The sequence below is a fragment of the Cygnus olor genome, chromosome 1 (assembly GCF_009769625.2).
Source record: "Cygnus olor isolate bCygOlo1 chromosome 1, bCygOlo1.pri.v2, whole genome shotgun sequence".
Lineage (NCBI taxonomy): Eukaryota > Metazoa > Chordata > Aves > Anseriformes > Anatidae > Cygnus > Cygnus olor.
This window is the reverse complement of record NC_049169.1, coordinates 197,780,294-197,807,774: the sequence shown is the minus strand read 5'-3', so window position 1 is coordinate 197,807,774 and position 27,481 is coordinate 197,780,294. Positions and strand designations below refer to the sequence as shown.

Here is a 27,481-nt window from a genome sequence, read left to right as displayed (position 1 = left end):
GAAAACAACCTGAAAACATGACCCTTAACACCCCCAAACCAAACGTTACATAAGAAGACTCCAACATTAGCAGCTTCCTAAATGTTACCATTTTAAAGCCAGTCTTATGGTGAGATGAAGGCAGAAAGACAAAACTTCTGAGGTTTTTTAACACTTGCCATTGGTAACGCTGCAAATACAGAATTAGTACTGTGGTAAAACTCCAGTCACAGAAAGAATACCCTGAAAGAAGTCTCGTGAGGCAGGGCATGCAGGGATCACTTCTCAGTTCTTGGCAGCTCTCTCCATTAGCAGTGCAGCAGCACAGAGTAGTTGTGTGCTCTGAGATGGGGACAGAAGGTGACAAAAACTCTTATTCTTTGTAATAAGGATAGGCAAAGCCAGGCTGCATGCCTCCAAGTATTAAGTGCTAGGCATTTGTGTGGAATGAAAAATGCTCCTGTTGTGTCGGGTGCAGTTAGAGAACTCACATCCTATTAGTTCCTTGGTAATTACGTGATGTTTTGTCAGTGAAAAAGGTTCTTAAAAAAAAAAAAGACATGAAGCAGCAACTGATGAAGGTGTGTGGGCCCATACAAGCAACAGAAGAGGCAGGAGGCAAAGATGCTGTGAAAAGGGAGAGTCAGGAAGACTGGTGGTTTCAAAGACACAGGCCGGAGAGAAAGGTTATAATACAGGGTGTCAGAGGAAAAATTTGTTCTGGTGGAGTCTGAGAATTTTGTGTATTTTTCTGGGATTTCTGGACTTTGAGCCACTCTGTCAGAGCAGGGGTTCCTCCAAGGGACTGTTTTCTCAGGTGTCTGAGGCAGACTGGAGTCTGTACACATCCGGGTTAACTCTGCACGGCTCTGGACTCATTAGGGGGGATGTGCAGACAGTTTTTATAGCGTCTTAGTAGAGCCTCGTGCTTCATGGGAACGTGCAGTCGATATGCTGTGTAGTACTTGTGCATGTATCTCTGTCCCAAAAATCCCAGACAAAGAAATGTTCCTATCGAATGAACCCAGCCAAAGAAAACGCTCACAGTAAATGTTTTTGAGAGTGGTGTTTTGGGCAGACTGAGAGCCATTTGGTATTAAGACAGGAAATAATCAGTACAGAGTCGTAAGTTTCATGGGCAAGTGAAAGGGAGGCCCTAGCTCTGTCGTTTCACCACCGTGAGCTTCACATGTGGGAGATGGGAGAGCTGCTGCCCTCATGCACCCAGAGCCAAGGGCACATGGATAGGGAGCAGGAGCCTGAAGAAACAGTGCTGTATTAAAAAATGCATCTGTTCTGCATGATTCCCCCCCACCTTACAAAAGGAAGGTGGGTGGGAAATCCAATTTCAGTTTTCAACTTGTGAAGGTCAAATTCTCCCCTGGCTTGAACCTCATGACATGCAACGGGCAATGCCCAAGCTGTAAATCAAAGCACATTTAAGCTGCTGGTGATACTTCTGTAGGGTGCGTAAAAGCACACGCAGATGGAGATGTGGTGACTTTCTCCGACAGAGGAGGAGAGAACTTTAAACCTTTCTGCATCCCTGCGTAGGTCGGTGACCATAACTAAGCACATACTGAACCATTTGTTAAGTACATTAAAATTCATCATAATGATTAATTCCAGCACAAAATCCCCATTAATCACCATGTGAGAAAACTAACCCAGGGACTTCAGCTCCTCAGAGCACAAAGGCCTGCAGCTTCCCAGCCTTTCCTTCGTCTTTGCATGGCCAAGACTCGAAAGAGCTGTCAGGAACGTGCCATTTGTGAGCAAAACTGCAGGAGGAGTAACTTGTAATGAGCTCTGCTGGCATTTGGCCAGGATACAGGGGTTAATGCAGCTACTCCTTATGAAGTGTGTGGGGGTCCTGTGCTGTCTCATTTTTTGCAGTGAGGGAGCCCAGGCTGTACGAATGGAGCTGCATTCCTGGTGTGTGCACAACGGCCAGGGCTCAGCCCGATCAGTAGGAAGGTGATCTTCACAGAAGCGATGGGGGTGAATGTACAGAGAGGCTTAATCCAAGCCATTTTGGATGCAGGAATGAGCTAAAAAGAAATGGTAACCCACTGAGACTGTGCTACTGCTTTTCAAAAAATGCTCTCTTGAGACGGAGCATTTGGTTATCACTCCCATTCAGGGTAGACTTCTTCATGTACGTTGCCTGTTAAATCTTGGGAGGCCATTTGTATCGTTTTTTTTTTTGTTCTAGGGGGAGAGAGGGTTGTGGGGTTTGTTTGTTTGTTTTTGCTGGGACTTGACAGTGAGGATGGAAGGAACTGCTTCATTTCCCAGTTCTGCTTTGCTGCCTCAGGCCTTCCTTGGCCCAGCCCAGTTGTTACCAAACTGGAGCTGTAGAGGCTTGGGCAGAGGGACTGATGGACGGTGGCTTTGCTGCTTCTCTGGGCGGAAGAGTGGAAACTGTGAGCTGAAGGGTCTTTGGAGCAGGCAAGAAGGCCCTGTTCTCACTTCAGATTTTGATAATCCTTCTGCTGGTCGTTCCGAGATAAGGGGCAGGATACGAGGGGCCCATCGCACGCTTCAGCCCTGTGCCTCACCATCCTGGCACCCTCCCGGGGATGTCAGGCCGCTGCAGTTGGCCAAGGCCTGACTGGACCTGGAAGAGCAGAAAAGGCAGCTCTGGTGCCCTGGCCCATCCTGGTGAATCACCCAGATGAAGGGGGTCTGGCAGCAGCTGCTGTGACATAAGGCCATGCCTGTGGATGGCAGATGACAGAGCTCCTCCTCGCGCTTGCTGTGTCAGGAGTTGCAAGACTGACTGGAGGCTAAATAAGTCCTGCAGGTTTTACTTAAGAAAGGCCTGGTCACCAGAGAGCGCCTTTGGAATTAGCAGCTGTGAACGAGGAGTGATCATTGAGAAATACAAACGTGCATACGAGAAATTATTGGAAATGCCACAAGGAACGTGGTATAGGAGTGATTCTTGTTTTCAGCAAATCTCCTGCAGGCACATTCTGCTCTCGCTGCTGTCGTTTGATATAATTTCTTCCACCAGTGGTCATAATGCAGGAACAAGGAGTGTGTTTAAAAGATGTCAGTGTTACCACTTTGCAGTATCACAGCAAGGAGAAAAACAGCTTGGGATGTATTGATATGGTCACATAATTAGTCAAATAAGTTGATACTTAGATATAATGAGGTATTTAGGTATGGGTGGCTTTGAGGACAAGCGTTCAACTGATATAGGTAAACAAAAACATGTTTCTCATTTTTCTTTCGAGACTGATGTGATCAAAACCTTTTGTTAAAGCATGGGGTCTGTGTGAAAAGCTGGGCTCACATCTGATTGTAGGGCAGGGGTGGCACAGGTTGAATCTCTCTCTCCAATTCTAATGTTTCTGCTTTAAAGCAGGGCCAAGATTAGTCTATTTTTGGTGGAACTACCCAGCTTGGCAACTCAAAATGCCTGTTTGTGAAGCACCCTAGCAGGCTCTTCGCTTTTTCTCTTCTTTCTTCTACCCAGCCCGAGCGTAGGTGTGATGTCTTCAGTATGACACTCGGAGGCAGTGGGTGGAAAGCTGTGCTGTAAACCACAGCAGAGAAGCCTTTTGGGAATTCCTTATTAATGGGTTGTGGCAGTGGCCTGTCAGAAGATGGAAATAGTTATTAGCTGGAGTCTGCTGGGGAAAAAACACATGCCAAAATAGAAGGGATATGCAGAGTGTAATACAGTAAAACAGGATTTTTAGACTTTAAGGATACCTTGTACATACTTGAAGAGAATTTAAGGTATGTTTGATGGAGTTCTTCTTTACTAAAAATTAATGCAATATAGGAGAGTGCTTATAAAGTATACCTCCAGCATTTTGCAGGGAAAAGCTGACATGGAGAATTGTTCAGAGCTGTTAAGCGATTTTTTCTTGCCAGCTTTCTAGTGGGTTCAGCAGTCATTTTGTTTACAGTATGATCTTGTCCTCCTTTTAGGGGGCACTAGAAAACTAACTGCAGCAGGGCGAGCCGAGTGTTTTGAGTTTCTTGGATGAAACTTGAAAGTGAAGGTCCCAAATCCTGGTTTTGTACACACAGTCCTCATGTAACATAGGTTTCAAGTCCAAAGCACAGCAAGCATGGTCCCAGCGTGAGACGACTGAATGCCACAGGACTGAAATAGTGTTCGTCTTCTGGCCTCCTCACCCTCTAACAAAAGGAGCTGCTTGATAATTTGCCTGGATTTACACTTTCATACAGTAGATATTAATGCTTCTGCTGGTGAATCGTATTGAAGTAAATGTATTTGTGTTGAAGGAAGAGGCCTGCTTGTCAGATTTAGAATTCCTGGCCTGTGTGGGAAGATGTAGGCCGCGTCATACTCGTCTGGTCCTGGTGCCAGTTGGCGATGTGGAGCACACAGCAGTTGCTGTGCTTCGCTCACAGGCTCCACAGAGCCTGATGTGCTGGTGTTGCTGCCAGGGTCTGCTTTTGTGGGGTGGTGTTCCTCCTTTTAGGACAAATGGAGAGATGACCAGGTGGGTTTGGGGTTACCTGGACCACTTGTGCCTTGATCCACATGGCTCAGCTCATATTCATCTCACTTCACTGCAGAGGTGTACCAGTAGGTTGTAAATTAATGCCATTCTCATTCTATCTATAATTAAGGAAGAAGAAGGCCGTTCTGGGGCAGTTCAGTTCCGAAATGGGCTGGCTTCAGCCATGTGAGGCGTCCTGTCCATCCTCAGTGACTATATGGGGAGGTGACTGCTGGGCCTCACAGCTTGAGTGTTCATGCTCAGGTGGGACTGAGGACAGATGTCAGGGACAGATTTTCCACATTTGGATGTTTTTGGAACAACTTTTTCCTTCATTTAAAAAATAATAAATTCTGTAATGCTGTGTTTAGAAAGTCAAAAATCAAAATAATGTTTAATTGGCGCCAAATTAATTTTTGGAGGAAGTTTCCCTTCCTGGAGGCTTTCCAAGTGTTCTATTTTTGCTGTGATCCAAAACGAAGGCCAGATTTTGAAATCTCAGATTTCACTGAATGAAACCTCCATCCCTTGCTTCCTCCCATCATTAACTGTTTGCAGCCTGACGTTGGAGATCCAGCAACCAGCCTGTGATGTTCATATTCCCTGAAATGGTTCCTCGGCACTGTCAGAGCAGAGATGGATGGCGCTGAGCCTTTCAACGTGCAGCTTGCCAGCAGTTGATGGTGGGCCTGAGGTTCATTGATGAAGGAAAAATGTGAGCAAAGCTGACTGAATTTAGCCATTTTTTAAAGTGTTATTTTAAATCCTGTCCAAAAAGGGTATAATTTTTTGTCACGGAGGTTATCTGCTGGATATCTGCTTGCTCTTCATGCATTAGGGTGCTTAACAGGAGAGCAGCACTGAATGCTGGATACTTAGATCATGCAGGACATGAAAGTCACCCAGGGCCCCCTCAGGGTTGACATCTCAGCTCCTGTGGCTTCCTCTTTCCCTGCACAGACAGAAAAAGCCCATCTAGATGTCCCCTATCTTATTCTTCCTTATTGGTGCATGCATGTGACCGACCGAGGTTTCTTGCCCCTTAGAGCAGGGCAACATGCAAGCTGGCAGCTACGACCAGTCCTTGATGCAGGCTGTCCTCAAGCAGTGCCTGGGCATTGTGCGGGGTGAAGGAGTCACTGCTGCAAGCCAAAATGTTGCTGGGGAAGATGCTAGGAGTTCATCAGTAAGGACAAGAGTGAGGGTTCACAGGTTCACAAGCTCTGTTAGTGCAGCTGCAGCCTGAGATGCCACTCGTCTCTGTCTCTGGTGCTTGCATAAGGATGGGCGGCGAGAGACTGAGCTCTGGCTGCAGAAATTCCTTGCCTGTTGTGTCTCAGCACACATTGTAATGGATCCACTCGCTGCAGCTTCACATAGTTTTTACTTTTCTAGGAAGGTGGCAGCTTACCTCTGGCATGTGGCCCAGCACCTGTGAGCTGTTCTCATGGAGCTGTTCTTGTTCTTGTCTTTCTTCCAGACAAGGAGCACTTGAAGGAGAAGGAGAAGCTGGAGATGGAGCTGGCAGCCATGCGCTCCACCAACGAGGATCAGCGGAGGCACATCGAAATCCTCGACCAGGCCCTGAACAACGCTCAAGCCAAGGTCATCAAACTGGAAGAAGAGGTGAGGCATGGGCATCATTCCTCTGCTCAGAGGCTAGCAGTGGTTTGCAGTTAGGGCTTTCTCCATCCATGTCCTAAATCTGTTCTGGCCATGGTGTGGCAGGTCTTCCTGCTCCCACGCGCTGTCCCTCCCACAGAGAATACACATAGCTATACAACACTGAGCCAGACAAGCAGGCAAAGGAGACCACAACCACAGATGCTTTCAGAGCAAAGTCTTCAACATGTAACCAGGACCGTCATCAAACTGGAGTGAGTTGGTGGCTGAGGTATTGGTAGGACTTAACGGAAATATTAGACAGAAAGCTGACTACTCACTGAATCAGGACTGTGATATAAACACGTGATGTTGGTGCATCCCATTTCTCCCAGGGGGCTTTTGAGGTGTGCACAGCAGCACAACAAAGCAGGGCTTGACAACTTCGCATGTCAACGGTAGTCTTAGAAGAATAGGCTGATCTGGCTAGAGGCAAAACCTCCAGGATTTAGAGCTACAAGATTTATGAGAGCTGAAAAAACTATTGTACAATGAAACCCAAGGAGTGCCATCTATTCAAAACCCTCGGCATGTTTTTAGGCAATGTTCCTATAGGCCTGATAGTGAAAATCAATATTCAGAAGGGAAGATAAATCCCAAGAACAGAGGGCTCTTCAAACTGACAGACAAATACAGAACAACATCTGGTAGCTGGAAGCTGAAGCTAGACAAATTCAAAGTGGAAGTAATGCTCAGTTTTATCTATAACCAAGAGTGATGTTGTCAGTTCTCCGTTACTGGAGGTCTCTAAATCTGAATTTATTGTATTCCTTAAGGACCTTCAATGATTAGCTGAAAGTCTATGCACTCTGGCAGATAAGACACGACTGTCATAACAGGACTTCTTGGCCCTGAAATCTCTGGCCCTGTGACCTACAAAGAGAGAGGATGTTTTATGGGGAATAAAATAGATGCAGTCTTTATTATCTGAGCAGGCAGACCACTGGTGAGGGGAAGGATGCTCACCTAGCAGGGTTAGGTAGAGGCTCATGCTCTGGCACAGACTGCTGGCATGATCTTGGGCAGGTCTGTTCCCCTCAATGCCTCATTTTCCACTTGCACTATCCCTGAGGCTGGCCTGCGGATGAATCCACAGGAGCCTGCTGTGTGCACAGAGGTCTTGTGAGGAACAGGCAAGGTCTTTTATCAAATACATGCAATTAGCTAAGTGCAGTTAATTTTCTGTCTCTGTCTTGGAAAGGACGGATTGACCTTGGTGATATTTGAATGCTTTTTAATGAGGGTATCCAGCATGGCAGACCACCAGTTAAGCTAATTAATGGCTACTCACAGTCTGAATGATTTAAAGTATTATATAAAGGTGATTGCTATTTTGTTCCTGACCACTAGACCATTCTGACTTCTTATTTGGAAACATTTTAAAAACCCCATTGCCTCTGGTAGATACGCCCAGCAGCAAGAAGAGGATCACATTAAGTTTAAGTGCTCCTTTATTAGACTGAAGTGTGGTCATTGTCCCTGTGTATTTAGGGCAGTCCCTTTGGGGTAGCTGCAGGAGCTAGTGTAGCTTTAATCTGTCTGTTACTCGCTTGATACTCTTTGCCTTAAAGGCAACCAGAGGTTTTCGATTTGCATTTTGTTATAAAGTGGCTGAATAAAGGAACGTTTTAGGCAGCAACACCTGCTCCTGCAATCACAACATCCTGCAGGGGATGGGAAGAAGCGTGGTTAGCTCCTGGCTGCTCCACAGACTGTTGGTATGACACTGGCAGGTAGCACCAACTTGCCGATCACACACTGGTGAAGGCAGCAGAAGCATAAATGCAGATTTCCAGGCAGGTGGGATGAGAAACTACCCTGAGCCTGCTGGGCTGTGGTAAACACATTGGCAGCCTTAGGGCTCTGTGCCTAAAGGCTTTGTGGTTGCCAGTTCCTAGCTAGTCATCCAATAAAAATGTGCCCCTGCTGGATGGGGATCAGAAGTTAAACTGAGGAGAGGGCAAATGGTCCCCTCTAGAGACCTGGGAAACTCATGCCTGGGGCATGTTAGGTGTTACAGATGTGGTAACCTTCTGCTCGAGGTGTGTTAGGTGTTATGGAGGTGGTAACCTCCTGCCTGGGGCATGTTAGACCTAAGGGTTGACACCACGTGGAGGTGATGGGACCATATTTGCCAGAATTTGTCAGTGAGAGCCCTCAGCCTCAGCAGACCCACCTAGTAGTGTTTAACTGATTTATCATTCTAGGGGGAGTTCAAGTGAATGCGACCACCTTTTTAACAGTCCCCAGGTTTTGGAGCTCAATTTGACACATATGCAGCCAGATACTGCTGAAGTCTTGAACCTTCATCTCAAACCAGATGTTCTTACTATAATTTGGGACATATCAAAAGATCCAAAATCTCTCAAGCAAAAAAATGGCTATTATTAATAAGGGAGTTCCACCTCATGCACTGCTTTGTAAATCCACACAGATTTCTTCTAGCATCAGAATAATTAAGTTTAGAAGCTTTTTAAATCAAGGCTTGAGAAATAAGCAGCAGTTACTGAGTCGAATTAACATAAAATAACACACTATGTAAATCTACGTTATCCCGAATGTCTGCTAGTAGAAGGATTTAATTCAGAAATATGGAGGTGGTATTACCACCACATGTCATTTAGGAGACTGCTGCTGGAATCGTGTGTCTGGTTGACGCTTCAGACGACTGAATAATTGGAGAGGGTTCAGGAAACAGCTGTAGAATTTATTTGAAGCCCTGAAGATGTTCTTTGCTGTGAACAATTAGTTAAGAGATGGCTGAGCTCCAGTCCATATGCATGAACGTTAAGAAGAGATTGCTGTCAGCCGGATTAAACATGGCTTTTTAACATAAGAACAAATAATGAGATGCAGTGTTTGGGAGCTGGATCTAAGCAAATCAGGCCAAAAGTAAAGAGTCAGAGTATTTAACATGGGAACAACCTGCTTAGGGAGATAGTGGATTCTCCATCTCTTACGATCTTTAACTCAAACCCATAGATTTTTTCCAGTTGCTGTTCTGTACCTCAAACTGGAGTTATGTTCACAGTGCAGATATTTTTCCGTGAGACTCACTGGTCTCTACTCAGACTTACTTGCTTGATCAAGACCAGGTTTGGATCAGCCCCTTTTTGGCCTTAACTCTTCTTAATCTTTTTTTCCTAATCACTGGGATGAGGGCAGCGTTCAGGCAAGTTGCTGATCTTGTGAACATGTGAATTGTTTCATTAAATGCTTCTTGCTCTGGTAGATCACAATTTGGAAACAGAACAAGAAGTAATTTGCTTAAATTGCATAAGAGAAAGACAGATTAGACGTTAGGGTAAAAGTTTTCAGGCAGTAAAGGAAAATACACCGTGAAGTAGTTTGCAGGGGGAGGTTGAGGAGTCCCCACTCCTGCAGGGTTTGCAAACAGATTAGGCAGGCATCCGGCAGGTTTTAGGAAGAGCTGATCCTACCTGGCAGCAGGAGAGTGGACTGGTACCTCCCGACGTGCCTTCCAGGCATTTTTTTCTTTGAGTGCATCTCTGCGAGGTAGTGGAGCTTAGAATCATGTGTTTCTGATTGCGGTCTCCCTCCCTCACAGATGCACACTCAATTGGCAATCCCATTAATTTCAATGACAACATGTTATACTTTGATTTTTAAATGTACTTGGGTGAAATATTTGCTTACAGATCTACAGGCAGGATAAAAAAAAAGCCAGAATTGGCTCAGGAACCTTCCTGTGAATTTATGAATGTGGGAACTGTCTTGTTGCATATCTCTGACTAAATTGATTACTAAGGCTGTAAATGCGTGCATGGCCTCACCCCCACACACGGAGGGATGCTCATGCATAAACATGTGAACCCTGGGCTTTAAAGGGCTGCTGCAAGGCCCAGTTCTGGCTGCCATGGTACAGATGGACTCTCCAGCACCAGGCAGGACACGGGGGATGAGGTCTGCTGCCGAGGAGGGACAGGGGAAACCCACTTCACCTCTCAGATCCGTGCTCATGGAGCTGGCAGGTGACGCAGGCACTTTCCTATTTGCAAAACAGCACGTTCGCTAACAAATCACCGATGTGTCTGTCTTGCAAAGCCGGGAGCTCCCGAGGAATGTAATCTTCCTGCTGCTGCCAGAGACCAGTGGGGATTATAATCTCATTAATTTTCGTGGCGATCCCCAGGAGCTGTGAGCATTAGCCTGGATTACAGCGGGGCTAGGGAGGTCACGCTAGGGAGGTTGTTGGCTCTGGCTGGGGAGCCAGAGGTTTGCTTTGACCGAGCTTTTCTTCTGCCGTGAACAATTTCACTTCATCTGGGACATGGATGGATTTAGGATGGTGGGAGAATTTTAAGAAAAAGCTATTTTATTACCATTGTATTTGGTGGTAGGGGGGCTTGGTGAATCCGGCATTACACAGGGGAAAAACCATCTCTGCAGCACAGGAGCCCCAAGCTAGGCAGGGGAGGCTGGATGAAGGGGAGTCCCCCAGAGCCAGAGGGACCAGTGCTTATTTGCTCCTCATGCCCAGGAACAAGGCAGCAAATGTCTCACTACATCTCCAAGGTCCACACAGATGTTTAGGGAACATCTTTTCGCTATCAGAACTCACGTTGCAGTTAACTTAAATAGTGATTTAAGTACTTAAAAAAGAGGTAGGCACCAGAATATCTTCTTGGCTCTAACCTAGCCAGCTTCTAGTACGTGTCTAGCCTTTGATATTTCAAGTAGGTCCCCAGCACTGATGAGGGTTAATGCATTTTTCTGCCTCCTGTCTTGCTCCTGAAAAGACTCAGGTCTCAAACAGGTGCCCAAATACATGAGGAAGAGGAGACCAGAAGCCCTAAAGAGCATCATGGTGATCAGGGCAATGACCTTGCGCACCCTTATTATCCCCCAGACTTCAGATGGGGTCTGACTGGAAATGGCAAAGCCCATCTGATCCATTATTCAAACAGATTCACCCTCCCTCTCCAAGTTAGGGGTTTAAGTCAAGCCTCAAGCCTGAAGCTCTAAACCCCCAAAACTTTCAGTGACAAAATTCATGATTCAGAATTCAGAAGGTTGGAGGAGAAGGCACGAGCCTGCCTTCCTGAGGCTGGGACCTCAGCCCATGGGGTGAGCAGAGTGACCCCACTGCTCCTGCCTCACGGGAGAGTTTTCAGCTCAGCATCCGTGCTCCGTGAGGACAGGCCCTGCTGTGGGCCTGGCCCCCTGCACCCCTGGGCACACACCTTTTTTAGGACGGGCTTTGACACCCATCTGTGTCCAGCAGCCTCCTCTCCCCACGGGCTCTCAGGCTTGCTGGGTCCCGCTGGGGGTCCCTACCAAGCTGTGCTACGCTGTCATTGAGTGCCTGGTGCTGTGGTGGGAGGCCAAAAGTAGAGAGAACTGCTGGTCACAGGGCAAGGGTTTAAATCTAAAAGAGGGGAGGTTTACATTAGATCTAAGGAGGAAATCCTTCCTTCAGAGGGCGGTGAGGCCCTGGCCCAGGCTGCCCAGAGAAGCTGTGGATGCCCCATCCCTGGAGGTGCCCAAGGCCAGGCTGGATGGGGCTTTGGGCAGCCTGGTCTGGTGGGAGGTGTCCCTGCCCGTGGTTGGAACTGGATGGTCCTTAAGGTCCCTTCCAACCCAAACCATTCTATGATGTCTCCTAGCTGGGGTCAGCCCATGTGCTTGCCCAAACCACGTCTAACACGGTGGCTCTTGCTCAGAAACACTCGGGGGGCTGCTTGTGGGCAAGCGTGTGGGGTCCTGGCTGCGGGGTGGGGGTGCCCCGTCCCCTGGCGCTGCTGACCCCCTGTCCCCGCAGCTGCGCAGGAAGCAGGCCTACGTGGAGAAGGTGGAGAAACTGCAGCAGGCGCTGACGCAGCTGCAGGCGGCCTGCGAGAAGAGGGAGCAGATGGAGCGGCGGCTGCGCACGCGCCTGGAGCGGGAGCTGGACTCGCTGCGGATGCAGCAGGTGAGGACGGGGAGCTTGCAGCCCTGCCGGGAGTCACCTTGACATAGGCTTCAGGTTGTTGGGCAGTTCACCAAACTTTTCCCTTTTAACCCTGGATTTTCAGCAGATGATGGGTGAAATCTGCCTGCTGGGGGATGATGTCCTTTGCGGCTTCTCTCCAGGAATTGCAGGTTGTGCAGGATCAGGTCCGCACTGAAAGAGGAGAGGAAAGTTGTGGTACGTACAGGCAGGAGATTTAGCCCGTAGTCTTCAGGCAATCTTTTATTGAAAAAGCAAGGAGGGATGAAGTGGGGTTAGGTGGGAGCAACTGTCTGCTCAGGCCGTGCTCAGTTCTGGGCAAAGGTGATGTACCAGGTTCCAGAGACGCTCTGTCCACAGCAGATCTGGAAACAAATGGTGCCTTCATCAACAATAAATTAATTAGATCTAAGTCTAGTCCAGAATGGGCTAGAAATGCAGGCTTGTATTTCTTTTTTTATGTCCTTGTTGCTTTTTTTTGACAGCCTGTGACCTCAGAGGTATAGGGTTAGAGGTATTTATAGAGGTTATAGGTTAGAGAGGCATTAAGCTTGTATTTTATGCAGGTATTCCTTTGGGTGGGCACCTCAGTCTCTTATACTCTCCCCCATCCCCAAGCCCCAAGTCCAGTCGTCTGTGTAAAGGGGAAGCACAAGGAGGTCGCAGGGAGGATTTCCAGGTTACAGCCAGCACCACGTGCCAAATCCACGAGTACTGGCTTCAGCAGCGTGAGCAGATGCTCTGCATATATCAAACCACCGCCTGGGGAAAAGCAGCAACATAAGCAAGGCGCGATGCTGCTGTAACTCGTGAAGGGCTCACTCATATCTCTGTCAAGAAATGTATCTGCCACAGCAACCCTTCCTTATTTATGAGCTATCAGTGAAGACCGAAGCAGCTGTTACAGAGAGCTCACGTTGCCAGAAAGCAGAGGGGCTGACCCCGCCAGCAGGACGCAACTGGGAAATAGCTCCGTGGGCCGGCAGTGTCAGCGACCTGCAGAGTCAGGGTGCCTGGACCTGAAAACCTCCCCTTCGCACCCGGCATCCCCAGGGCAGGGCAGCCCCACCACCCCTCGCTTTAATCCACTTGAGCAAGTCCCTCTCTGGGAACACTTCCCGTCCCTCTTGGCTCTTCCTTGCTGCCGCATCAGTGCTTTGCATCTTTCTCGTCCACTCCACCGCAGCCTCAGAGGACAGGCTGTGCCTGCCATCTTCCAGCAGCTCTTCTCACTTGCCTCCTAGCCTGCTCTTCTCCTTTCTAAAAAAGAAATCACGCGGGGATATAATGTGCTGACTCTGGGGTAAAGGGAAGATCATTTGAGAAAATACACTTCAAATTCAAGTGAGGGTAAAACTAGAACTAGAGAAGGCTTTGTTTTGTTGGCTGGAACAGAAGGGCAAATCGATAGATTAATTGGGATGGACTCTCACCTGAGTCTTTGCCGTGGGAGTTCAGGCTACGTCTGCTTATTTTTGCAAAAAAAAAAATCTCTAGCTTACAGGTTGCTTCATAGTTTTTTTTTAGAACTGTGATTAGCAACTGCATTTTAGGTTGCCATAGCTCCCAAATGCCTGCACCCATCCCATTCAAGAAGTTTTAAGAAGAAAGATTCTTTGATTTCACATCTCACATCAGTGTCGAGGGGGTGACTTAGGGGTACTTTTTCCTATTAAGTTTGATACTTTTTGCTTTGTGAGCCACAACGCTGCAACAAATCACATTGCTTCAAAAGACCCCAACTTTTTAATTCAGTGCTGTCTTCTCTGTGCTGTCAGTTATATCTCCTGAAATAGTTTCTCGTTGCAGAGAAAAAGAGCTTTTTTCTCCTTTTACCAGTCAGCAGAAGAGACACAGCACACAAGGAGCCAGAGTCTCTTCTCTTCCTTAACTCAGCCGAGTCCAAACAGCAAATCTTCACTGTCACTGATGCTAGGACAACAACGACAAAAAAAGTAATAACCCTTCTGACTTAGTGTTGCAGGCTGCGTGTGCAGGGCCGGCAGACGTTCTGACTGCGAATGAAGGAGGCAGGCACCCGCAGTGTCCCAGGATGCTATTTTACAGGCCAGAGCTGTGCTTCGAAAATATTACCTTCCTGCCAGGAGCTTGACAATATCCGAGTGTACTGGCTTGTTGTGCGGGAGCAGAGTCACCGCAGTTGCTCCTAAGGGGCTATTCCTTACTGCGCTGTTCCAGAAAGCGTCTTCCAAACGCGTCATTACTGCACCAAAGCCAAGGGCTGCAGCCCTCCCCTGCTATCTCTTGCTTCCTGTAACCAGGAGATCAGTGTCTAGAAGGAAGAGCTGAAAACGTATTTTGGAAAAAGGAAACGGCTGCTGCAGCCCCCGCTCTGGTGGGATGGCGTGTGCCAGGGACCTGCTTCACCGGTGGAAATTCCTGGTGGGGCACAGATGCAAAGCTGCTGCTCCTGACACAGTTTCCCCTTTAGCACAGTGTTGTGCACCCTGGAGTGTAACAAATCTCTTGTATTTTTTATTGAAAAAACCAGCAGCATTTACTTGTGCTGACTTCTGACACAGCTTCGTGCCTGTCCCTCTGCTGTGGGCTCATCCCATCCAACTTCCTCTGGGCTGGATCTTCTGCCCTATCTCCACAGCAAAGAAAGAAGCTCGAGGCAGCTACAGTTGCAGCGTAGGTGCTGTAATTAAGTGCCTGTGACTGGGCGGGATGAATCCTGCCTGGCTAAGTGCTTCCCTCGCAGTGTAGATGTGAAGGGTTGATGAGCTTACACACCCATCGCTGCATTCAGCATCCCCCGGGAGCCACCTCGCAGCCTCTGGGGATCTCCTGCCCAGCCGGGTGGAAAGCAACCTGCCGCCCACACAGAGCACCTCCTGAGGGCACCTTAGAGCCGAAATGTGCCAGAAGAGACAGGCATAAATCCACGCCTGGGGTATTTTCCCAGCTGCTGTTCTGACTAGCGTTCTCTGTTGTGCTGTAGCTAGGTTACACGCCACCTTCTTCTGTTCTTTTTTTTAATACATAAACCCTCTGGTAATAACTGCCTCCCCATGCCGAGCGCCACCCAGCCGTGTGATGAAGCTCCGGCAAGAAGAATATCCTTTAAAGCTTTGTTCCTTCTTTTTCCTACCTTTTCCCTTGGCTTGGGGCATCCCACAAAATCCACGCGTATGCAGGGGGCAGCCGGACCCCTGCACCTGGCACCGGAGAGATGGGTGCTGGTGCTGCACACCAGGTCAGCCTGCCCAGCCTCCAATACTAACCCTGGGGCTTAGCCTGGGATTCCCCCTGACCCTTTCAGGGGTCTCGGCACAGCTCTCGTGGCAGCCAAGGAGGTGTCCATACCGAGGAAGCACGAGCTGGCCCGCTTTGACACCACAGCTCTTACTTAGAGGCGTGGCAGTCCCCTCGTGTAGCACCGGCCTCATCTTGAGGGGATGGCCGGGGTGTCCCGGTGCCAAGAACCCCAGACGGGGCCATTTACACCTCAGTGGTTGCAACTCCTTGTCTCCGAAATTTGCTGTGGGACGAGGAGCCCTCTTTAAGTCTTGGGCTGTGGCAGCAAAGGGGATGTCTTTGTGGGCTCCGGAGAAATGTGGATAAAAGGGGCTGGTAGCTCCCGTACTCGTCAGGGTGAGTATCTGTGGCTGTTTGCCCCGGCAGAGGCAGGGAAGCTACCAGGCAAACAGCCTCCCGGAGCACAACGCCCCGGCGCTGATGGAGCTGGTGCGGGAGAAGGAGGAGCGGATCCTGGCTCTGGAAGCCGACATGACCAAGTGGGAGCAGAAGTACCTGGAGGAGAGCACCATCAGGCACTTCGCCATGAACGCCGCAGCCACGGCTGCGACGGAGAGGTGAGATGTTGTTAACGGGAACGGGCGTTTCTCTATTTGCAGCAGAAAACAAGGAAAGGATATTTTCTTCAGGCTGGGTTTTGCTTTGCCTTCCCCCAAGATGCTCTGGCAAGGTGAATGTATCTGTCCCTGGTGGTACGTCTGTGAAATACAGCAGGATTTACCCTTCTGACCATATCCAAAAGTTTATCATTAAGCTTCAAATTAAAGAGGTTCTCCTAATATCGAAACTAAACCTCTTGGCTGCAAATTACGTCAATTTATTCTTGTCCTTCTCAGGTGTACATGATGAACAACAGATCACTGGCGACCTTGTAACAGCCTCGTACATACGGGAAGACATATCCCCTCGTGTGTCTTCCCTGGCCTGAACTAAACTCACTTCCTTCAGCCATCCCTCATATGTCCCGTAGTAAACCCCTTCCCTTTCCCAGTGCTTTCGTCTGGGTTGTCTCCAGTTTGTCTGTCTGCACGCACGGTGCCCCAAAGCACACAGCATATAGCAGCAAGGCTTCCAGCAATGAGGGGTTCGGGATAATTAACCTCTCGCCGAGTTTCTTCAGAGCCAAATCCCCTGAATACATCCTAGGAAGAGACTTGGCTTTCTCAGTGTGATTGAGTGCGTGTCCCGGTATGATAGTTTCTTTTGCTCTCCAGTCTAGACAGCAATTCCTGTGCTATTTTTCACCTTCCTAGGCGTACAGTTTTGCTTCTCGTTTGTGATGCAGTCCTGGTAACTGGGACCATTCCCCCAGTGAGTGAGGCCCCTCGATTTCCAACCCCGTCCTCCAGGATGGTGTTTCAGGTGTTTCACCCCGTGGGGGCCACCCATGATTTTAGCACGCTCCCTGTTCCACCAGTCCCAATTATTAATGGCATTAATGACCTCAGCCAAGAGTAGGCTGCGGCAAGACAACCAGACAGCCGTCCGATTTGATAACCAACCACTGCTAGCTCGCTCTTCGAACGCGGGATTGGGGTTTTCCTTTGCAAGCACCAAGCTGCCTTGCAGAAGCCACCCTGGTGGCCGTAGGACCCGACTCCGTGGTCCGCCCGACTCACCGTGTCGCACCGCTTTGCCAGGGACGCCTCGGCCCCGAGCCACTCGCGCAACGGCAGCTACGGCGAGAGCGCGCTGGAGGTGCGGGGCTGGCAGGAGGAGGAGGAGATCGTGCAGGCCAACCGGCGGTGCCAGGACATGGAGTACACGTAAGGGGCCGCGCCGGCTCGCCGTGGGGTTGGGGACGGGGTCACCCCGCCTGGCTGGAGCTGGGGGTTGTGCAGGTAGGCCAGGATGCCCTCGGGTTCCTTCATGCACACCCGGGAAGGATGGGCTTAACTTCACTATGATTTAGGCTCTTCAGCATAAAGGCAGCGATTAAATAGCTGCTGTCCTTAGATATTTCCCCCACACACACCTTGCAGTTAAGCCTTCTCTGTGCCAAAAATGGCCTTCTTGAAAAACGGCGGCAGTTCCCATATTAAAAGTAGGTTGGCATGGGAGGAAGCTAAATGCTTGCTTAATCTCGGTGAAAATCCCCCACTGGAAACGAGCGTGTCTGGTTGTGAAAGCTGAAGTTGTAATCCCACTCCTACATAATCAGCAACACAGGCATCTGCGTTTTCCTTCCTCTTCACTCCTTCGGAAGTCGCCTGCTCGTTTCTAGATGCACTGTTTCACACATCCGAGCAGGGCGATGTTCACACTGGCATTTAGGAACAAGCCTGCAAAACTTAGCACCAAAAGCACTGCTAAAAAAGCTGTGTTTTCCAGGAGTAGAAGGTATAAAGTAAACTTTTTTGGATACAGGCAATCAGCAAGAGTAACATTCCTTGGCACAGACACTTCTCCATTTTCAGCACACAAATAGACATGTGGCTACATACTCAGCACCATTTATAATTCTTTGCCTTTTTTTTTTTTTCTGGTGAAAAGTGGCCTTTCGATCAGTAAAAATCCCTTGAGAATGGTCGTGCATTTCCCTAGGTTTTTAATGAAAAATTACTTAAAATCTGTTCTTCATTTTTGGCTTTGCCGCAGAATGACAAGTCTGCAGACAGTTTTATAAAACAGAATATTTGTTGCTTGTGGAAAATGTAAATGATTGTTTTTACTGGGTTTATTTTTTGTTTTCCACTCACACATGCAAGCAAATCCTGCTTCCAGTGAAGCAATGGAATTTTGCCATTGGCTTCATTAAAGATAGATTAGGATCTGGTGTTTTCATTGCAAATTAGACATCTGATTATGACAACTAAAGCCAACATTAAGTTACTGTCTATCTCCCTTTATGTATATGCTTTCCAGACATGGCAATTTAGCTTTCACTGCTTCACAAAATGGAGCTGCGTTTGCTTTCGCAGTAAATATATAGTCCTTTGACTGTCATATTTGACATGTGTAAGTTTTTTGTTTTGTTTTTAATGTAGTTTCAGACCCTTTCAGTATGATTTGGTGTTAATAATGCCTGGAGAAAAGTCTCAGATAATCATTTTTTGTGTGTTTTGAGAGTCTTTAGGTCTGGATTAGAAAAGCACAGGGAGCTTTGCTCCGCTCTGCACACCACAGGCAGATGGTTTCTGCAGAGTTTACTGGAAACAAGGAGCCCAGCCCAGCTGTTACAGGAACCAAAGGGAACTTCTTCAGTCGCTTCGGCAGCAGCAGAGCTTTACTCCAGCTGCCAACAGACCCGAATTATGAGGTTAACTCAGGATTTTAATTCAGATAATACTCAGGCAAACCCCTCCCTGTGGCAGTCTGCCAAGCACGGGATTCCAGATTTGACAGCAATGGGGGAGTGTTGCTTGTGTTTTTATATTATGTCAGTGAAGGTAGCAATCCACAGTGCAGTCAGGATATTGCTCTCATTGCTGCTGCTGTGGTAAAGCCACAGCAACAGGTGGGTTCATTTAACCTTGCAAAAAAGCAGTTTATAGCCAGAAATGCTTCCTGTTCCGAGGTGCATCATTATCCCTTGGAGGACCTGGTGGGAGCTGCCTTGTCCAAGTCACTTACAAGTGGAGATGACAGAGCAGCAGGGCACGTCCCTACAGACTGGTCCTGCTCCCTTAGGGTGCCGATTGCTGCCCGTTTAAACTCGTTGTCCACTCCTGTAAGCGGAGCATTCATATTTTGGCAGAATAAAGAATCTCCATGCAAAAATAATTGAGAAGGATGCCATGATCAAGGTCCTTCAGCAGCGCTCGCGGAAGGATCCCGGAAAAGTCGACAGCGCCAGCCTGCGACCTGCTCGGTCCGTCCCCTCCATCGCTGCTGCGGCGGGCACGCATTCGCGCCAGACCTCGCTCACCAGCAACCAGATAGCTGAGGAGAAGAAGGAGGAGAAGATCTGGAAGGGAAGCATAGGTGAGTGTTGTTTTGGTTAAGCTTTGGCTCATTCATCGCTTTGTGGTAATCCTGCCTGAGCTTAGCAGTAGTGCCCATGGCTGTGGCGCTGTCCTTGTGCCAAGGTCAAAACCTAGTCCATTTTTAACCTTCCTTCATATCTTAATTGTATTTTTAATCATATTAAGCTGTTCTGCACTGATTATAGAAAGCCATAGTCTGGGAAAAGACTCCTAGACACAAGGAGATAATGCCTGCAACTTTGTGGGAGTAGAGACCAAACCCGGACCAGAAAAAAAGGTTTGGTTAAAGCTAAACAAGGGGGTGAGCATCCCTTTGGGTGGGAGTTCGTGATGTGATGTGGCAGCTGAGCGGGGAAACAAGTGCAGTACAGCCTGTGGTTTGGGGCCACATGGGACTGGGGTGCAGAGGGATGCCTGTGCCGGGGGTTCCACCAGGACCGGTGTGCAGAAGGGATGTAGGACAGGGCACTGCTCTCCAAAGGCTGCGTTTGCAGAAAAAGCACGTCTGGCCTGGGAAAGTACCGTGTGGGTGTCAGGACAAGAGTATCACGCAGTGTCCAAGGGAAAAAATAAGCAGAGGGAAAGGGCTGGAGGCGTATCCAGACCAGCACCTTGTAGCTGTGGGGTGGGACGTGGGGACAGCACGTAAATTTGGGCCGGGATGTGACTGAGCTCGGTGTGTTCTCAGGGCTGCTCCTGGGGAAGGAGCACCACGACCACCCGTCGGGCCCCTCGCTGCCTCCTCCGCTGCCCTCCTTGTCGTGCACGCCAGTTCCAGCAGCCTCCCACGCGAAGACAGGCAGCAAAGACAACAGCACCCAGACGGACAAAAGCGCCGAGCTCTTCTGGCCCGCCGCCGCCTCCTTCCCTGGCCGTGGCCGGCTGGGCACCACCCCGTCGCACAGCCCCGCTCCGCGGCCCCCGGGGGCACGGCCAGCGGGCGAAAAACTGGGTGAGTGCTGCTGGACCCCCCGGTGGGGCAGCAGGGACGTGCAGTAAGGTCCTGGCACCCCCGGGGCTGTTGGCACATTCCACAAGACACCCCGGTGTTGGTGGAGCAAAAATAAAAAGGAGGGGAGTTTTCAATGCTGCGCAGTCTGGCATGGCAGAGGTTGGTGCTTGGCAGCTTTTGTAAGGTTCTGCTCATCTGTGGCAGGCAGAGTTTCTGACAGATGTAATAATTACGCATGCTGCCAAAGATAAAAATCAATCATGGACAAGATCACAGGGTTTCACACCGTAAAACGCTCCATACCTGGTCATATAGTGAGCCCCTTCTCGTTTTTCAGCTTATACCATGTTTAGCGAAAGCGTCACCTCGTTTTTAACGGAAACCTGCTGGGAAAATATAAGGAGAAAATGGAGAATGTCTTGTTGGTTTGTGTTTTCGTGTTTGTTTTTTTATTTTTGGTAAAGAAATATGTTTTTAATTATTTAGGAAAAATGGAAACTGCTGGTTTGCGACCATAGCAAGGGGAAACATTTATTTTACAAATGCTATTTTGAAAAAGCCATTTTCCTGCATATTTATCTGTTCTCAAAAACAAGTCTCCCCCCCTAGGAACTTCATCTATATCATTGGTAGAGCTAAATACCTTTAATTACTTGAAACTCTGGATTAGTGTGTTCCATACAATTCGGACTGGAGTTTGTTTCCAGGAACCCATAAATTAGTCTTTCAGGTTTTTCCCTGTTTTAAGAAATGAAAGTCCTTCTTGCTGAAGCTGACAACGTCACGAACTATGATGACAAAAAGAAATAGCTGACAAAACGTATCATAGATTATCATAATTGGCCATATACATGCTCTTAGCCTGTTTCACTGGTAAAATAATATATTCTAGATTAAAACACCCACCTGATTATTTGTGTACTGCCTTCACGTTGTTTCAGACTCCCGAATTTTGTACCTGAAGCGGAACAGGAATGCAGACGTGCAGAGTTAGCGCGGATCAGATAATAAGTAATAAGTTGCTGAAGTGATGCAGACTTTCCACAGATGGCTGCTTCTCTCCAGGGACACAGCCACTTTTTAAAGGGTGCTTTTGTCTGTTTCTCTTAAATGCTATTTTTGTGCCTACCTTGGGGTCTGTGCACACCAACAAACCTGCCGTTATCAGTGATACTCCATCATTGTGCAGGGAATTCAGGTTTACGTCTTTTGGGCCTCCTGATCAAATTTGGCTTTCAATCTTTAGGACATATAATTGTGCCCCCCGCCTCCCCGCTCCGTGTCCCCCCAAGAACGGTTTTCTATTTGCTTCAAACAATTTGCTGTTGAATTTGAGCTGAGGACTGACTTTGTTTCCCTTGTTTCCATTGCAGAGAACTCCAGCCACGGGAAGCCGCCCGACAGCAAAGGCAGGGTGAGCAGCTTGCTCCACAAGCCCGAGTTTCCAGATGCAGACATGATGGAAGTCCTCATCTGAGCAGAGGATGGCATCTCTGGGGTGTCATGGGCATACTTCCAGGCCTGAGGATGTCGTCGGTGTGCCAACCTTAAAAACGAACTCTGAGAATTTGAAGAAGGACGGAGAAAGTTTGTGCCTGAAACGAAGCTTGAGTCTGCTACGTTGAGACTGTGGACTGGGCGAGAAGTAAAGAGCACCGAAGAGGAGAGTTGAAATGAATGTCTGGGACTTTCTGAGCAGAAAGGGACATGGAAAACTGAAGGTGGCTTGAGAAGGTGATCGTCGAGGAAAGAGGAAACTGCATTTTCTGGTGTAAAGAGAAGGGAGCTAAGTTACAGACTGGGTGCACGGGGCCGTTCTGGTTTACTGCCTCTGCAGCCAGGACAGGAGCACAATCTTGGCTCTTCTGGGGCCATACGAGTTTCTGAAAATAACAGGAGAAACTTGCATCTTCCTCAGTATTGATTCATTTCTTAAAAGTATTCACTGCTGAGTTTTAGTGAAGCGTTGGTCTGTAGATGTGCACGGCAGGTTCTTGTAAGTATCCCTTTGAAGTGGTGTGGTGTGGTTTTCCTGGACATGTAGGTCAGGTGCCTCACTCCTGGCTGGACAAATGTTACTCTTGGAGCTGGGTTGCAGTGCAAATATTCGCGTCTTGCAAACTCAGAGCTTGCTAAGGCTTCTTTTTTTTTGGTAGGAGCAGTTGTTTGCTGGAATTTCGATGGAGGATGAAGGTGGGGGAGGACAGGAGCTCCTTCGGCAGGGGCTGAAGCAATCCCTTCTGTAACACCGGGAAGGTTTCAGGAGGGAAAGTCGGGGAGGATCCAGCCAGCTCCACTACAGGGGCTATGCGAGGCAGGGTTAGGTAAGAGGTGAAGTGCATGGGTGCATTTTGTGGGCGAGGATGTGTGCGGGAGGGCAGGAAGGGGCTGACACAACGTGTCCCCTGAGCATAGCCCCGCAGACAGCGTCGGTCCAGCCTGCAGCACTCCCCGAACCTGGGCTGCCCCCGATGCTGCCAGCTGCACGCAGGTTTCAGCAGGTGGGAATCTGAGCACAAGGCTGTACGTAGTACGTAGCCCGAGGGAACACAAACCCTTTGGGGCCAATTACATTGGAGAGATGGAAAAAAAGAAAACAAAAAAACCCACTGAGGGTTTCTGAAATGAGTTCAGTGGAACTAAGCTGGGCTTGCACGTGAGATCAGCAGATGCCTCTTACTGTGCACTGGTTCACAACAGCGGAAGAAGCAGTGTGTTCGTGGTAAGAGCAGGAATTTTTCCTTATTTTCAGGGCCTGCAGCCAAATCCTACCTTCCCTGAGCAAATAGACCTGTTGTTCAGGCTGGTGTGGGACTCAGCATTCAGGGGTGTAGTGTCAGGCCCGGAAGGGTTTAACTGCAAAGGGGTGCATGAGCATCATCTGTTCTGCGTGCTGAGAAGCAGCCTCTTTTCATCTTGTTTCTCCCAAGACAATTACTCCTTTTCAGCTCAGTCCCTGATTTCTCTAAGAGGTGGCAACTGTCTTGTAAGACAGCCAACTCACCGGCAGTGTTACTTAGACGTTTTGCTTCCTGTATTGCAAATGCTGATAGGGAAATGTTCCTCTTTGAGGTATTTCTATGTCGGTTTTTGTCTTCCTAAATCATCCAGTACACCCCAATGACATTAGGGAGAATTTGGCTTTGGGAAAAGGGTGATGGGATTTTGTGTGAAGCTGCCTGAAGTGGAAAGGTGATGGGTGCTCGTGTGGCTGGAAGGAACCATGTGCTCAGGACTGGCTCGAGGTCATCCCTTCCTGTAGGCATCAAAATGTTCTTGATTGTGAACACACCAGGCACTTTAAACGCTGCTTTTGCTGAAAACTGAAGTCCTTGCAAGCTCAAAGCCGGCAGGTGCTAGAGCCCTGCGCTCAGTGTTGCATGGCTGAGAGAGACCAGTTTTTGGAAACAAAATGGCTGTGCTAAGTCTATGCACTTACTTGTGTGTGTACCTAGAGTTAGACATACGTCGGTGTCGCTGAGTTTTGCACTTGTTAGCCGCAGTAGTGCTAAGTAGGCTCTGTAGTCAAGAGAATCGCGTGTTCCGAGTATTACCAGCTTTGCAAAACCAAATGTGTAAAGCCCTTTGAAGATGTTACGCTGCTTAATATATGCCTTGTAAAATAATTTTATTTTTTTTTTCTCTAAAGTTAATTTAAATGTTGTAAACGTTTGCATAAAAGCCGGGTCTGTGCGTGGCAGTGGCTGGCTGCAGGCTCCAGCATCCCCCGACCCACCGCGGTCACCCTCCCGCAAGGGAGCCAGCACTGGGAGCTGGGCAGGAGGGTGAGAGAGCAAAGGAATATAAGTTAAACAGTAGTGAGTATTTCCCCATCTTTCTCCAAGAAATAAGGATACCCAGCTGCATTGTATGACTGGCTGTAGTATTTCTTTTGATGACACTATTTAATGATTTCCGTACAGGCAGGCAGCTAGGTGTCCGGCAGGAGCAGCGTTGGAGCAGTGTGCGTGACGTGCTTTCAGTCGGTTGTATTTCACTGTGGTGCAGCTCAAAGTCAGCTACAATACCACACTCCTCCTCCTCCTCCTCCTCGTGGAGACAACGGGCCCTCCGGTTCTGGGTGTCCAAAGGTGCGTTTACAACTGGTGCTGCCCCAGCTTTGTGTTCACGTGTGGGAAACCATCTGTTACAAACACAGTGCGGGCAAATTTTACTTTCAGGTTCACAGCTCAGATAAACATAAAGGTTCGTTCTCCTCAATTTAACTGACCTCAAGAGATTTCAGCTTTCCTGGAGGGAAGGTCTGAAGGCGCAGGGGTCTCCCCCGCAGCCCAAGCACTAGCAGGGCTTGCATGGAGTACTGCTGCCACGAATCAGCCCCTCTCAGCAGAGCGGTGCAGCTCCATTCGTACTGGTTTTCCCAGCTCTTTGAACTGTATGGTGTTTTGAGAAACTGTGCTGTAGCCATTCCAGGTGACGTTGGTAACTAGTTGTAAAATACTGTCATTTTTTATTGTCGTTGGTTGTATAGAGAAGTTGGTGTACAGTCTTGTACAGCTGGAGGGTTGTTTGTACATAGGTGGGTAAATGAAGAACGTTATGTGTCACCCACAGCAAATATTGATATTGTTGGTCAGCCAAAGATTTCTTATTCTTTGCTGTTGAAACTTGTGCCTTAATATTGTATATAATAAATGTATAAACACGTTTCGTTCCTCACTTTTCCAGTGTGAGTATATTCAGTCCCTGGGAGGATTTTTTAAACAATTTTCTGAGTTTTTCACACAACGTGCTAAGATGAAGAAGTCATACTTGGTTGACTTTAGGCTGTATCTCCTGTGTTTTTCATAGCTGTTGATGAAAGGCCCCACAGTAGGTACCATCAGCTAGTAGGTGTGGGCATGAAATCACTAAGTCTGTAAAGCAGAGAGCTTTGCCAAGCTACAAGAGCAGGGTTTTAGTGAGATCATCTTTATCTGAAGGAAATCAGGGTGGAAAATTAACAAGACACTTTGGTGAGCATCGGAAGTTACTTTAGCCCTATATCCCATTAAGCATGGCACTCCCATTGATATATATATATATGTATATATATATATATTTATCCTTCTGGGTCTGAGACTTCTTAATTTGGCAGGCGTTGGCTTAAAGTGACTGAGATACCTAAATACCTTGTGGATGTTGGTATTCTTGAATTACTATGATGTCCTCAGTAAGGAATAAAGATCATGTCCCATTTCAAGCTGTTGTATGGACAAGGGGAACGCTCAGACCTTGTGGAAATATTGCACCCACGTTTGCTTATGCAACTGAAAGAAGCTCCTGGCTTTGAGTGAGTGAGATCTGCCCAGCACGCTCTCACATGCTCTTGAAAGTGTCTGTTAGAAAATTCCTGAATCGGGTCCCGCCGAGCTGCAGGCACGAAAGGCACGAATGCCACTAAGGGCATCTCTCCCCGGTGGGCTCTGCCTGCCCCAACTCCCTCCCCAAAACCCTGCACAAAAGAAAAGCAACCTGCCCCAAGCAGGAGTGTGTCAGCAAGACCCAGGGGGTTTGCAGGAGCTTGAGCAGCAGCGTGCTTCACCCACGTGGCGGCACCTTGTGTTCCCCGTACGAGCACAGGTCGGTCTGACCCCTCTGATCACTCCCTCTGCAGGACGTGGCAGCTCTCAGTATTTGCAGCGCCCTGGCTGTTTACCACCAGGAATAAAAATCTGGTGATTGCTTAGATAGGGGCTTTTCAGCTTGCTTTGAGTCAGGGTTTAAAAGCAGGATTGAGGGTTTAGCTTTTGGTTTCAAGCTTGCTTTTCTTTTCCTTGTTTTCCTATTGGAGAAAAGAAACCAACAGAGGCAAAACCAGTATGAAGGTGGGAAAAGCCTCGTCACTGTGTTCAGATATATAGCGAGGAGGGGCTTTATCCCAGCTTTGGGTTGTGCCTTCACGGATGCTGCGGCCAAAAGCTGAGAACATCACTAACACTGTCTGCAGGTTAAGTACATTTTGCATGTTCCTCTGGAAAAAAAGTGCAAAAAGCAAACTTCCAGAGACGATTTGTTTAAATGTTAAAATCCCTGATTACTGCGTGTTCCCAACAGTAAGCATTGGACAATGTCCTCTCTGCTTATTGCACACAGGGAGAGAGCTCAGAAGAGCTAAAAATGTTAACAAAACTGCCATTTAGAAGCATTCAAAAATCATGAGTCAACCCCACCCAAAATTAGGAGACCTTTTTAGGACTCATTTGGATTTGGTGCACTGCACAGCTGTGACGTCTTTCTGTTCTGGGTTGTTACCGAAATCAGGGCTTTCTCCTCCCCGTGCTGTCATGGAACAAACACACAGCCGCTGGTGAGATGCGTTCTCGAGGAAAAGCCGTGATTTCTTACGTCATTAAACAACTCTCGGAGCTGGACTTCAAGGAGCACATCACACCGAGCCTTGTGATAGCACAGCCAGAAAATGCACAGCACCGCCGTGGATCAGCGGTGCCTGATGGGGAGGAGAGACCCCTTGCGCCTGGACCTTCGAGCCCATCTTCTTGTAGGTCTGTAGCTCTTATGACAGAGATCTCAGTAATTTGGGAATCACTCATCCTTGCCCACATGCTCCAAGAGGGCTGGTCAAACAGTGTGCCATGCAGGGACTGCCCCATTCGAATCCCTGGCACGACCACTGCCAAAACTGGTGGTCCCACAAGCAAGAAGCTAACATCCCCCCAGACCAAAGCAAAAGCGGCGATGTCTCAAGCCAGCAGGACGAACAGGGCACAGCGTGCACAAGTCCGGTGCCCGTCTGAAAGCTCAGCAGAACAAGAGCAGCTGTCATCGTCCCCGCCGTGATTAATAGTTATCCAGACCTTAAGCTGCGGCTTCACGGCCTTGTAAAACCGACAGAGAGCACCCGGCATTCCTGAGCTATAAAAGGACCAGGAATTCATTGACTCGAGGTATGAAGCCCCACGGGGTATTTTCTTTCATACCAACCACTTCAGCTTCAGATGAATAAAATATCAGCCTGCATATTTTCCAGAGTAACCCTGCATGGCCCTGCCGCGGCGCGATGCTTGGTCCTTTGCCAGCGTTGCTTTTGAAGCAGGGCAGCGAGTCCCCACTGCTGGGGGGCAGAGGAAAAGTCTGTGCGGGTCTGAAAGCCTGCGCCTGCTTTCAGTCCCTTTCCAGGCAGGCAGGGAGCATCCTCTGGTTCAGCTAAAAAGACGGGTAAAAAGCAGGAGCTGAGACTGGGGACCTGACACCACTGCCTGCTAAAGCAACCGATAGG

General features: G+C 48.5%; 1 protein-coding gene across 4 annotated transcripts in view; it reads left to right on the top strand.

The window, feature by feature from the left end:
- Nucleotides 1-24,921, top strand: part of AMOTL1 (angiomotin like 1) — a 75,071-nt gene extending 50,150 nt beyond the window's left edge. For all 4 annotated transcript variants that reach the window (XM_040544214.1, XM_040544217.1, XM_040544215.1 and 1 more), the window contains 7 exons: nucleotides 5,950-6,095; nucleotides 11,914-12,063; nucleotides 15,730-15,920; nucleotides 17,004-17,129; nucleotides 19,061-19,287; nucleotides 19,978-20,241; nucleotides 21,615-24,921. In XM_040544214.1, the coding sequence (XP_040400148.1) occupies nucleotides 5,950-6,095; nucleotides 11,914-12,063; nucleotides 15,730-15,920; nucleotides 17,004-17,129; nucleotides 19,061-19,287; nucleotides 19,978-20,241; nucleotides 21,615-21,718 (1,208 nt within the window). In that variant the 3' untranslated portion in view covers nucleotides 21,719-24,921. The remainder of the gene's footprint in view (nucleotides 1-5,949; nucleotides 6,096-11,913; nucleotides 12,064-15,729; nucleotides 15,921-17,003; nucleotides 17,130-19,060; nucleotides 19,288-19,977; nucleotides 20,242-21,614) is intronic.
- The last annotated feature ends 2,560 nt before the right edge of the window (nucleotides 24,922-27,481 follow it).